Here is a 12,639-nt window from a genome sequence, read left to right on the forward strand (position 1 = left end):
GGGCAGGGCCAAGTCCCAGCAAGCCGCGTCTCCGGGACTTGACTGATCTGAGGCAGGGCCAGGACCCCCAAGCCGGGCAGTCTGCACGGCTCACCTACTCGGCGCGCGATAACTTCCCGCCTCCTCGCGGTCCCGCCAGTCACAGGTGCGCAAAGCTCCTTGTACGTCATCTTCCCGCCTCCTACCCCGCCCCGCCCCGCCCCGCCCTGCCCAGGGACCCAATTCTTGGTGATCTGATTGGCTGAGGGGGTGGGGGCGGACCCAGAGCGCCCCGGGAGCCTAAGGGCAAGGGCGCTGGTGGGGCAGGTTGGGCGCACCCGAAAGGCTGGGTGCCATCTGCGCCCGAGGACCTGGTAGTGCCGGCTCAGGATGAGGACGCGCTGGGCCACCCCTCGCTGCGCGGCGGAGCTCCTCGTGCTGCTCCTTCAGTGCTTCGAGCTGGCGGAGCCCTTTGGCCGCGCAGGTAACCGGGGTGGGTGCGTCCGCCCGCCAGCCGGCGGGGGGCCTCGACGCTGCCAGGGCTGCTGACTGCCCTCGGTTCGGGTTAGGGCTGAGCTCCAGGGTCCCGTCATCTCTGCTTTGCTCGGGGGTCTGGAGCCGGACAAGTGAGCCGAAGGAGAGGTCTGCGGAGTAGGTGCTCCGTTGCCCTCGGTAGGGGTGGCGGGGACTGGAGGATGGCGGCGTGGGGCGTGGGAGGGCCGGGCCTTTCCGGAGCCCAGGGCTAGGAGCCCAGCGTAGGGGCGGCGCAGACTCTTTTCTGGGTCTTCCCTCCCCGCCTCCCTCATCCTCTCTCCTCTAACTTGCTTCCCTGGAGTATAGGGCTTCTCAGTACTCCTCCCGTCCCATCCTCTTGATCACTTTTGCCACTTAGAGTGTCCAGAGGCGCTCTCCACCCACAGCGCCAAGGATGAGTAATGATTTCCCGACTTCACTGTGCCCAGGGATGCACGTGAAAGGAAGTCAGGTTAAGCCATGTCTCTTGAAGTGATCAGGTTATGACTGCTGTGATGTCCTCCCCTCAGTGCCTGGAGCAGCAGCCCTTTCTCCTCATTGGTTTATCACCCCCAAAGGCTCACCATGAGCCTCTCGCTGGAGGGCAGGTCGCCTACCCTGAGATTTCCTGCCTCTCACTGTGGAAGTAGGACCAGGAACCTACGACCTTAGCAGATGCTCTAGGTAGTGTTAGCCTCACCATCCCCCTTGGCAGCGACTGGAGTTTGCTTTTACTTTCTCTTTTTGCCTTGGCAAAGCTGTGCTGAAGACTTTGTGAATCCCCACTCACCGCTTATCTTTGCTGTAAGAGGAAGTAAAAGATGGTCAAGGGAATTTTTTGAAAACTTCACATTGCGTGTGGATCTTGTTTTCTTTGCAGCTAAACTAAGTTACTATCCAAGTTGGACTTTTTTCAGAGTGTTGGGAAGAGGTTTTTCAAAGTGTTAGTGACATCACCCTGCCCACCTCCAGGACCCTCCTCTGGTTCCCACTTCTCCATTCTTCTTTGACCCTCTCTGTGTTGGAAGCTACCAAAAGTCCTTTATTGCTGTGAGAATTCTAATCAAGCCTGCCGCGCAATCCAGGGAGAACATTTTTACTGCAGCAACTAACTTACAGTCTAACACACTAACCTTTCAATCACTAAACTCTTGGTTTCTATCTACATCTGTTGTAGCCTGATCTATTTTGTCTCTCCGACAGAATTTGGCAAACTCTGCAATCCCTGGCCTTTCTCATCAACCCCAAGCAAAGAGCAAAGGGTTAACTGCAACCACCCTGCACTAGGTCCTCATTTGTTTTCTTGCATCCTTCCTCCCCGCTAGCAGCTGCTCCGGTTGGCTTTCTCACACCCTCAGACCAGACTTGTGGTCCTATTAAAGAAAGCACTGGAAGTTTGAAACCCCATCCACTTCCGTAGCTTGTTTGGCAGTCTGTCAGCTTCACAATGCTGCTGACCGCATGCCTCTCATCACATGTTGGCTAGGTGTGTGCAGGTGGTCTCGGTTGCTCATATGCTGGAGGAGTACCTCTGCGTTCTTGGGGAGGTGCCAATGGCTTCGTTTACCTTTTTGCCTCATTGGAGAGCTAACAGCTTGAAGTAAACCAATCCTTCAGGAACTGCTGAGGCTCTCACCAGCCCACACCATTCAATCTGGGCTCCGTGACTTTCTGACTTCTGGTAGACTGCCATGGACCCAACCGTCACTTTAGGACCGTTTTGAACTGGCAAACCCAGACTTCTCGTTGCCTCCTGCTGCACCTGGACACTGCACACATGACTTTGTGACTCCACAAAATGCTCAACCGTGTGGGCTGTGGGAATTTCCCTGAAATTAAAAATGCTGTGGCCTTCATCCTCTGGCCTTCCCAAGCATCTCCCTCTCTCCATTTGTCTGTAGTTATAAAATGTTGACGTCCAGCTTCTCTTTGGAATGGGCAAAGCTCTTTGGTTTAGAGCTTGTAAGATAGGAATTACTTAATGATCAGACAATAAGAATAGTTTTCCGTTGATAGATGCGAAAATACTAAAAATTCATTTTCAATTTATGATAATGCTACGAAGCCGTTTCCTCTCAAACACCACTAGAATGTTTATATAAAATAAAGCATACAGAAAGTGCTTCTAGGGGTGATGAGGCTTCTTTTTATCAACCTCTGCCATTTAGATGTGTCCCAATATTATATTTGGACAGAAACATTAAAATTCCATTTAGGACCAGCATAAAGTTGTTAAGTGAACAAGATGCAATATAAAGCTATTAATAAAGGATAGTTTTTGTAAATTGCTCTATATCTTTTCAAAGTGTAATGCATTTCTGAAATATTTTATTCACCTTTATTTAACAGATTTTCTAAATAAGAAATTATTTTCACACTTTCTCAGTCCTTCTCACACTTCAACCTACCATCCCAATAGAGTCCCAAGCTGAGGCAGATTGAACAGCTCCTGCTAAGGGTAAGGGAAGATGGGGCCATATCATGAGGAGACAAGACGCTCCCTAGCTTATATATTATGGACGAATGTTTATACATTATGCATGAAGGCTAATAACAAGTTTCCTTAAATCATATCAATAATGAATGCCTATGCTAAGTGACCAGTATAGATGTGAAACATAGATGTTTATTTTATTTTACTTATTTTTTCCATCATCACTTTCCCCCTCTATGCCCTCTTCCCCTCCATCCACCCCATTCCCATCCCATCCCCCCCACAATCACCTCATTGGTCATGAGTTCTCTCTTTTTTTAATCTTTTTTTTGCTCAAACCCTACACACCCCTTTCCCCAATATTCCCCCCCAATCAGAGTTGTTGGTCTGCTCTCTAGGAGTCTGTCTGTTTTGCTTGGTAGTTCAGTTTGTTCATTAAATGTCACATACGAGTAAAATCATATGGTGCTTGTTCTGTGACTAGCTTTTTCGCTTAGCATAATGTCTCCAGAACCATCCATACTGTCGCAAAGAATAAAATATTCTTTTTTACGGCAGGGTAGTATTCTATTGTGTAAATTTACCAAAGCTTTTTTATCCACTCATCTACTGATGGACACTTGGGCTGCTTCCAAATCTTCACTATTGTAAATAATACTGCAATGAACATAGGGGCACATGTATAGAGAAAGGGGAACCCTTGTGCACTGTTTGTGGGAATGCAGATTGGTACAGCCACTGTAAAAAGAAGTATGGAGTTGCCTAAAAAACAATAAAAATGAAACTGCCTTATGACCCAGTGATTACCCTTCTGGGAATTAATCCAAAGAAACCCAAAACACTAATTCAAAAAAAATATATGTACCCAACATTGATGTTTATACTAGGGTAAAAGACAAGTTTAGAATGAGCAAGTAGCTAGAAACTTAGGTGTTGCAATTAGGAAAGAAGCTTGGCAACTCCTCTTTAACATAACTATTCCATGCTACTGTACGGTACACCTCTCCTATGGTCTCTACAAGCTTGTCAAACCTCCAGGAATCCCAGAAATAAATGGAAAAGGGTACATATTTCTTCTTTTCTGAAGAGCATTTGTAAAGCATCACTGTCACCTAAATGCACATGCTCAATACAAATGCGATTAGACTGACCTAAAATGCTGCTAACATTAGTATGACATAATAAAGTTGTAGACATTGGTTCAAGACCAATATGCAGTGTGCACTCCTATGTTCGCTGCAGTATTATTTGCAATAGCCAAAATTTGGAAGCAGCCTAAGTGCCCAAAAATAGACGAGTAGATAAAAAAAAAAAAAAAAAAAAAAAAGCTGTGGTACGGTTACACAATGGAATACTACTTGGCCGTTAAAAAGAAGAAAATCTTACCTGTTGTGACACCCTGGATGGGGCTGGAGAGTATTATGCTGAGTGAAATAAGCCAGTCAGAGAAAGACAAATACCATATTATTTCACTTATATGTGGAATCAAATGAATAAAATAAACAAACACTATAGAAACAGATCCATAGATAGAAAACAGACTGACAGCTGTCAGAGGAGAGAGGACTTAGGGCCTGGGTGAAAAAGGTGAATGAATTAAGAAAAAACAACTCATAGACACAGATAACAGTATGGTGATTACAAGAGAGAAAGAGGATTGGGAGGAGGTAGAAGAGGGTAAAGGCGGAGCGGGGTGGGGGGGGGGGTTGGGAGGGGTAAGTGGTGATGAAAAGAGACTTGACTTTGAATGATGAACACAATACAGTATATAAATGATGTATTATAGAATTATATACTTGAAATCTATATAATTTTATTAACCAGTATCACCCCAATAACTTCAATAAATTTTTTTTTATTGTTTAAAGTATTACATATGTCTCCTTTTTCCCCTATCCCAGCCACTCCCATCCCCAGGATAAGCCCCCCACCCCCACCCCAGTGTCTATGTCCATTGGTTATGCTAATACTAGTATGCATGCATACAAGTCCTTTGGTTGATCTCTTACCTCACCCCATCCCCGCCCTCCCTGCCTTCCCTCTGAAGTTTGATGGTCCATTTGGTGTTTCTCTGTCTTTTGGATCTATTTTTGTTCATCAGTTTATGTTGTTCATTATATTCCACAAATGAGTGAGATCCTGTAATATTTATCTTTCTCCAACTGCCTTATTTCACTTAGCATAATGCTCTCCAGGTCCATCCATGCTGTTGCAAATGGTAAAAGTTCCTTTTTTATAGCAGCATAGTATTCCATTGTGTAGATGTACAGGGTTTTTTAATCCATTCATCTGCTGATGGGCACTTAGGCTGTTTCCAAATCTTAGCTATAGTAAGTTGTGCTGCTATGAACATAGGGGTGCATATATCCTTTCTGATTGGTGTTTCTAGTTTCTTGGGATATAGTCCTAGAAGTGGGATTACTGGGTCAAATGGGAGTTCATTTTTAACTTTTTGAGGAAACTCCATACTGTTCTCCACAGTGGCTGCACCAGTCTGCATTCCCACCAGCAGTGCACAAGGGTTCCTTTTCTCCACATCCTCACCAGCACTTGCCCTTTGTTGATTTGTTAATGATTGCCATTCTGACAGGTGTGAGATGGTACCTCATTGTTGTTTTGATTTGCACCTCTCGGATGATTAGTGACTTTGAGCATTTTTTCATGTGTCCCCTGGCCTTCTCTATGTCTTCTTTCAAAAAGTGTCTATTTAGGTCCTTTGCCCGTTTTTGATTGGATTTTTTATCTTCCTTTTGTTAAATTGTAAGAGTTCCCGGCAAATGTTGGAGATTAAACCCTTATCCGATATAACATTGGCAAATATGTTCTCCCATGCAGTGGGCTTTCTTGTTTTGTTGATGGTTTCTTTTGCTGTGCAGAAGCTTTTTATTTTGATGTAATTCCATTTATTTATTTTCTCCTTAGTTTCCATTCCCCTAGGAGCTGTATCGGTAAAGATATTGCTACAACATATATCTGCTATTTTGCTGCCTGTGGATTCTTCTAAGATTTTTATGGTTTCCCATTTTACATTTAAGTCCTTTATCCATTTTGAGTTTATTTTTGTGTATGGTGAAAGTTGGTGGTCTAGTTTCATTTTTTTGCATGTATCTGACCAATTTTCCCAACACCATTTATTGAAGAGACTGACTTGACTCCATTGTATGCTCTTGCCTCCTTTGTCAAATATTTATTGAGCATAATGGCTTGGGTTGATTTCCGGGTTCTCTGTTCGGTTCCATTTTGGTCTATATGTCTGTTCTTGTGCCAGTACCAGGAAGTTTTGAGAACAGTGGCTTTGTAATATAGCTTGATATCTGGTTCTGTGATCCCTCCAACTTTGTCAATAAAAAAAATTTTTTAAAGAACAATATGCAATGAACTTAGCAAAGACCAATAAAACCTGCAAGACTGGGAAAACTGTTATCCTCTGGAAGCATATGATGTTAGAATTAGAAGTGGATTCGATACCTCATGCTCCACTACTTTCATCTTTCATTTGGAGATATGAAGACCCTGGGGAGATTAAGTGACTTCCCCGAGGTCTCCTGGCTAACTGGTAGCAGAGATAGGTCTTTAATCTAGGATCCCTAACTCCTTATTCCACTGCCACTGCAATGAGAGCCATAGCTAATCCTTTGGATTTGGCAGAGGCAACCTGAAAAATCTAGAACTCCAAGCCACAAAGATAGACAAATCTGCTCCGTGTCCAGTTCACTTGGTTGGGGTTGAGGGGCACAGAGCTGAGTGCCCAGGAAAGAGAGCAGTGAGGCCACAGCAAAGGGTGGCAGCCACCTATTTTTTTTTTGCAGGAGCAGACTTCTTTTTTTCTGCAGTAACTCCTGATACCTGGGAACACCAGATTTATTTTGGAGAGGTGAGAGAGAATAGTTTAATAAAGAGCTGCATCCTGGGGCTGAGTGGCTATTGGAAATGTGGGAGGAGGGCTTTAGAGAAAGTGTGAGCGATAATCTTCTAAGATAGTACGTTTTCTTTTTTTGTTGACTGTCTTCCCAAACTGTGTCCACAACGTAGAGAATGACAGAGTGATGTCAAGGGAGAAAGAGTGAGGGCAAACATACTTAGCTTCAACCCTATGCTATATTTTAAAATACAGATTTGAAAGCAGAAATAACAAAGTTTTAAATGATTTTGTTGTTCCTATCATTTCTCTTGTAGCTGCTGCTGCTATTTAAACAAAAAGCTCTGTCCAAAGTTCAAACTGGAATTGGACTTAATTCTATAGTTTATTATTTACATAGTTAAATCCCCCCTCATGTCCTTTGAATGAAAACGTGTCACTCTGAAAGCCGGTGAATTATTATTAGAAAAGGTGTGTAATATTAGTCAAATAAGTGATTGTGAAACTAGCATCAAAATGAAAGTATCTTTTGGGAACTAAAATTTTATAGGTCCTTCTGCTGAATACTTTGGTTCATTGATCGTGATTATTTAAGTTTGTCAGAAATATTTCAGCTTTACTCTCATCAACATGTAGTGATGTGCTATAACTTAAAAAAATGTTTCTTTGTAAAAGCACTGATCAAATTGTTCAGTTGTAGATTGTTGTGACAGATGTGAATCTTCTCCACAAACTTAGGTGTGCAAGAAACAATGCATTACTTTATTTTCATAATAGCAAATTACATTTTATTCTGAGGTCCCATTTCACCAGGTTAACAGAATTTCGTGTTTTTTTTTTGTTACTGCTGACTTCCCCAGCTTATGCAAAACTGCCAGGAGCATTCAGGGAGGTTCCTCTCTTTTGCCTTCAGCTCAGCACTGGTTACTTCTGAGTTTTCCATTGTCCGATCCTACTGGTTCTTAAATCCTGTGGCTCAGGTGATTGCTGAGGCTCAGATTTGGGCTCCAAGGTGACTCACCCCGTAAGCCTCCTACCCTCAGCCCCTCCCCAGGGTTTCCCTTCACCTCCCTGGAGGTGCTACGATGGAGTTGGCCAAGATTCTCCTCTACCCTCAGAACCAGACCTGTGTCTCCTCTGGACCCTCAGAAGTCTGCCCTTCTCCTCTGAGACACATCAATGACATGTAGTAATTTACCTGCCCATCTCCTCTGAGACACGTCAATGGCATGTAATAATTTACCTGCCGTAGTAAAGTGGAAGCAAGACAGAGTTGTCCAGAATTTTTCATTGACTGTAAACCACCTGTCTTAAGGAAATGAAAACTAAGGAGTTTCCTTATCTTGTTAAATAAAGGAGGGGGGCGCCATTTCATGGAATAATAATAACAATAGACCTACTATTCTAAGTGCTTTGTATGTATAAGCTCATTTCATCCTCACATCTACTGTATGAAGTACTGTTTTTACAACAGAAGAAACTGAGGTATAGCAGTTAAATAACTTGCCTTGATCACATGACTAGCAAGTAGCAGAGGCAGACTGAACCCAGGCAGAAGGGCCCTAGAGCCCAGGCTCGTCCCCCATACCATACTGCCTCGCTGGCCACCACTGTCCTCTGACCTTATAGTACATCACAGTTTATACAGCGTGGAGGGTAGGAATGGTCCCATGGTGCTCACATTCTCTCCAGCCAGCAGGGGCCAAGGCACATTGGCCACATAATTCAGAATCCTGAAACATCTTCTTTGTCTGTCTTGACTCAGGGAATGATCCATTCACCATCGTCAATGAAAACACGGGCCAGTGTATCAAGCCACTGAATGACTGGATAATAGCCAAGGAGTGTGACAAAACTGAGGACATGTTGTGGAAGTGGGTGTCCCAGCATCGGCTCTTTCACTTGCAATCCCAGAAGTGCCTTGGCCTCGATATTACCAAGCCCACGGACTCCTTGAGGATGTTCAACTGCGACTCCAGAGCCATGCTGTGGTGGAAGTGCGAGCACCACTCTCTGTATGGAGCTGCCCAGTCCAGGTTGGCTCTGAAGGGTGGACTTGCCATAGCAAGCACAAATTCATCTGACGGCTGGAAGAAAGGAGGCTCAGGGGAAAACCTCTGTGCCCAGCCTTACCATGGTGAGTATTGGAGAGGGACTTGGACTCATTTGCTGTTGTGTTTGGTAAATGTGCTGTTAAACATGCACAACTGACCACAAAGTTGTACAGGGGTATGGGCAGTGAGCTAGTCTTCAGTTCCAGGCACTGGGCAGTAACTCTGAACTATCCCTGGGTTTGGTGCTGTTTGCCCTCTGTTACAGGCAAGGCTGGGAGAGGTATGTGCCCTGTCACAGGTCACACAGCAATTCTGTGCCACCCTGGAATTGAAAATCTCCCTGATGCCTGAGCATGTGTTGACATACTTTTCATGATTATGTCCTGAACTCCAGAGCAAAGGAAAAGAGGGTAACAGGAAATCCTTCGTACAGGACAAAAGTCAAATGATGTAGTAAAGTTGGACCTATTCTAAATTTTAAAAGAAGGAAGAGAAAGAAAAAAATTAAATATATTTTTTCCTTATCTGCAGATTTTGATGTAATGGAAAAACTTAGGAGCTTTGTGTGGGTTTATGTACTTATTTTTATTTTTGGTGTGCCTATTACACTGTGATAGTTAACTTTTTCTCAATTGCTTCCAAAAATGAGTACATGATTATTGCCTTTTTGGGGAGTTGATTGTGAACTTCGTTCTGAGTCTAGAGACTTGATCAAAAGGAATTTTGAAGTTTAAAAAGAATGAACAGATTTATTTTTTAAACCTCTAAATGTACATAGCTATCCCCCAAGCAAGTCTTTTTTCATTATGTTGTTCTAAATTACATCAGAAGTTGAGATATACATATACACTGAGTGGCCAGATTATTATGATCTCTTAACGCATAATAATCTGGCCACTCAGTGTAGACTGACCACAGAGTTGGGATTTTAAAATAAGGTTTTTCCATGTATAAGAACTGCATTGTGGGTAGTTAGAAAGAAGCAGAGGACTTACTAGCCAGAGGCTGGGGGCCACTATCTCCTGGTCCCTTGACATATCGGGATTTGCAAGCTTTCCCTTGTACATAAGTACACTGAGTGGCCAGATTATTATGCGTTCAGAGGTCATAATAATCTGGTCACTCAGTGTATATTTAATTATCTTTTTAAGTCTTAACTATTATCTTACCTTTGCTCTTCTTTGTAAATTTACACAACTTTATGGAGATTTTTTTTTTCCCTCTTCTCTTAAAGTTCATTTAAGTATAATCTGGCCTCCCATTTTTTCCCTTATCTGCGCAAGTTTTCTCCTGAGGGAACCCCTTTCTATATTCTAGTGCAGATGCAGCTGCCTGTGAGATGTCAGGTTCTGCTGTTACAGGGAAATATTAGAGAATTAGGGGTGGGGTTTTCCTTTTCTTCAATCCTCAACACTTGCCTATTTGAACAGGTCTGTTTCTGCTAGCCAGTTTCCTCCTGGACTTCAAAAGCAATTGCTTTCTTAATGGCAAGTTTAAATTTTGTGCTGTCAAGCCTTCTCCAACTTGGCAACTAAGAGAAAATGTGGAACAAAACAAAATACCTTTTGAATTGGATTTTACTTGTTTCATTGTCTTTGTTCAAGGATCAGAAAGTATAATTCTCTTGAGAGGACTCTTTCTGTCTCTCTTTTTTTTTTTTTAATATATTTTATTGATTTTTTACAGAGAGGAAGAGAGAGGGATAGAGAGTTAGAAACATCGATGAGAGAGAAACATCGATCAGCTGCCTCCTGCACACCTCCTACTGGGGATGTGCCTGCAACCAAGGTACGTGCCCTTGACCGGAATCGAACCTGGGACCCTTCAGTCCGCAGGCCGACGCTCTATCCACTGAGCCAAACCGGTTTCGGCACTCTTTCTGTCTCTTGCCTCTAATTCTTTTGAGGGACATAGTTGTAATTTTAAGTTCCTTCAGTGCCCCAAATGCCTCCATGTCAATATAACAGGTTTTCTTTGTAATCCAATGTGTTTTATTTTATGCGTTTATAATATTCTTCCGAGAAGGGGGCCCACTGTCAAAGTAATGGTGGCCCCCAAAAAGGTTAAGAACCCATCTAGGGCACCACCCCAGAGAGAGTCAAACGGGCAAAAAAGATTTCTTGACCTTACCACATATAGTGTTTGGAATAGCAAATGTTGAAATAAGAAATTTATAAATTTCGAAGAGAAGGCACATGTAGTTCTGGCTTGTCAACTTAAAACTCAGGATTTAATTTGCACAGAAGTCAAGACCAAATCTGTCTCCTCTTTTCCATTCCTCTCCTGGTGACTGGTACCTTCCAAGTAAAGTATGTCAGAAATCTGTAAGTCACCCTAGAGTTGGCCTAATTTCCTCTCCCACTGTTCAAATGTAATCAAATATTAAGTCCTGGCAATTTTGCTCAAATTTATGTAGTCCCTTCTTGTTCTTAGGTTAGAGACTGCTGTCTTAAGTTAGGGACTTTTTCTAGGACTGCTGTCTCTCAGACTCCCCATACTGGTTCCTGCCCCGCTTCTTATCTAACTATATAGAGGAAAAAAAGATAAGATACCAGAGTTGCAACAAAGCGAAGTCCAAAGTTACCACGATTGTTACAGCAAAGCTGCAACTCCACGCCAGGATTGTGTTCCCTAAATATAACTACTTTATTTCTCCCTTGGCTTTTGCTGTATAAATTATTTTACTTCTAATATAAGAACATTTATTTGTCATTGGCCTGGGTTGCCTATCTAGCCAACCCCCATCCTGTGTGAGTCATGTTCATCAGAGAAAACTAGCTGTATACATTTTACAAATAAACTGCTTTGACTAAGATCCAGATAGGCATTTATATCATTATGATATCTTGGCCTTGCTAGCACTCTTCATATTTTGAACATTTGGTGAATTATGCAGAGGAAATGGACTTTGATTGGAGCCGTGGTTATAGAGCTCTCTATATTTTGAACAGCTCTTAGAAGCTTGCCAACTTCTTTTAACCATTGAAGATACCTTGTCTAATATTACCAAAAAAATTTATATTACTTTTCCATGTAGGTACCTCGTCTTTTTAAAGGTTGCTAATCCCATTCAGAGATGATTCTTCTCAGGAAAGCCTGTTTTTCTAGAGAAGCCTATGGCATTTAAAGAGATCTAGCAGCAGCAAAGAAATGTGTGAGAATAAAACTCATAGTGAATAGTGAGCATAATTTAGCAGCTGCCGTTGGGGTGGTTGTTATATGCCCATCATTCTGCAGAGCATATTGTGAATAGGAGAGCTTTTTTAAAGGAAGCCCAGCTTCCCGCTATGAAACATAGCTTGAAACCTGAGAAGACAGCCATTCTGTCACAAGTTGTCCTTATATGTTAAGGACTCTAATCAAAGAGCCGGTTCCTGTCACTTACTACTAAGGGACTGGCTGACTCATTTAACTACTTGGCAAAACGGGGATTTCACAGGGCTATTTGTCCATGTCTCTAACTCCACAGTGAGTTCCAAAGTCCACACCCACCTTCAGTGATTCCAAGGTATTTTACCGACCCCACTTTTACTGTTTAATCTCAGGCGGGCGAAATACTCTGCCAACCACAGTAGCCAATTGATGCTCACTTGTAATACTTGCCCTACTGACTTCAGAGGCTTATGGTAATGAGGAAGTGAATAAAATGTATGTGAAAGCACTTTGTATGAGAAACACAAGAATTTAGGGAAAAAAACCACTGATGTTTCTATAAGTAATAGTCATTGTGCTCAGGGACTCTCCTATTAAGTGTTGTAATATGGGAAGAGAAATTGGTCATGAGGTCTTGGGAGTTTGAG

General features: G+C 42.8%; 1 protein-coding gene across 2 annotated transcripts in view; it reads left to right on the forward strand.

Annotated features, from left to right (window-relative positions):
* The first annotated feature begins 273 nt into the window (after positions 1-273).
* The window catches only part of LOC308249630 (CD302 antigen), a 163,888-nt gene continuing 151,522 nt past the window's right edge, over positions 274-12,639 (forward strand). For both annotated transcript variants that reach the window (XM_080671213.1, XM_080671214.1), the window contains exons 1-2: positions 274-463; positions 8,551-8,922. In XM_080671213.1, the coding sequence (XP_080527339.1) occupies positions 370-463; positions 8,551-8,922 (466 nt within the window). In that variant the 5' untranslated portion in view covers positions 274-369. The remainder of the gene's footprint in view (positions 464-8,550; positions 8,923-12,639) is intronic.

The sequence above is a fragment of the Plecotus auritus genome (assembly GCF_963455305.1).
Source record: "Plecotus auritus genome assembly, chromosome: 5".
Taxonomy (NCBI): Eukaryota; Metazoa; Chordata; class Mammalia; order Chiroptera; family Vespertilionidae; genus Plecotus; species Plecotus auritus.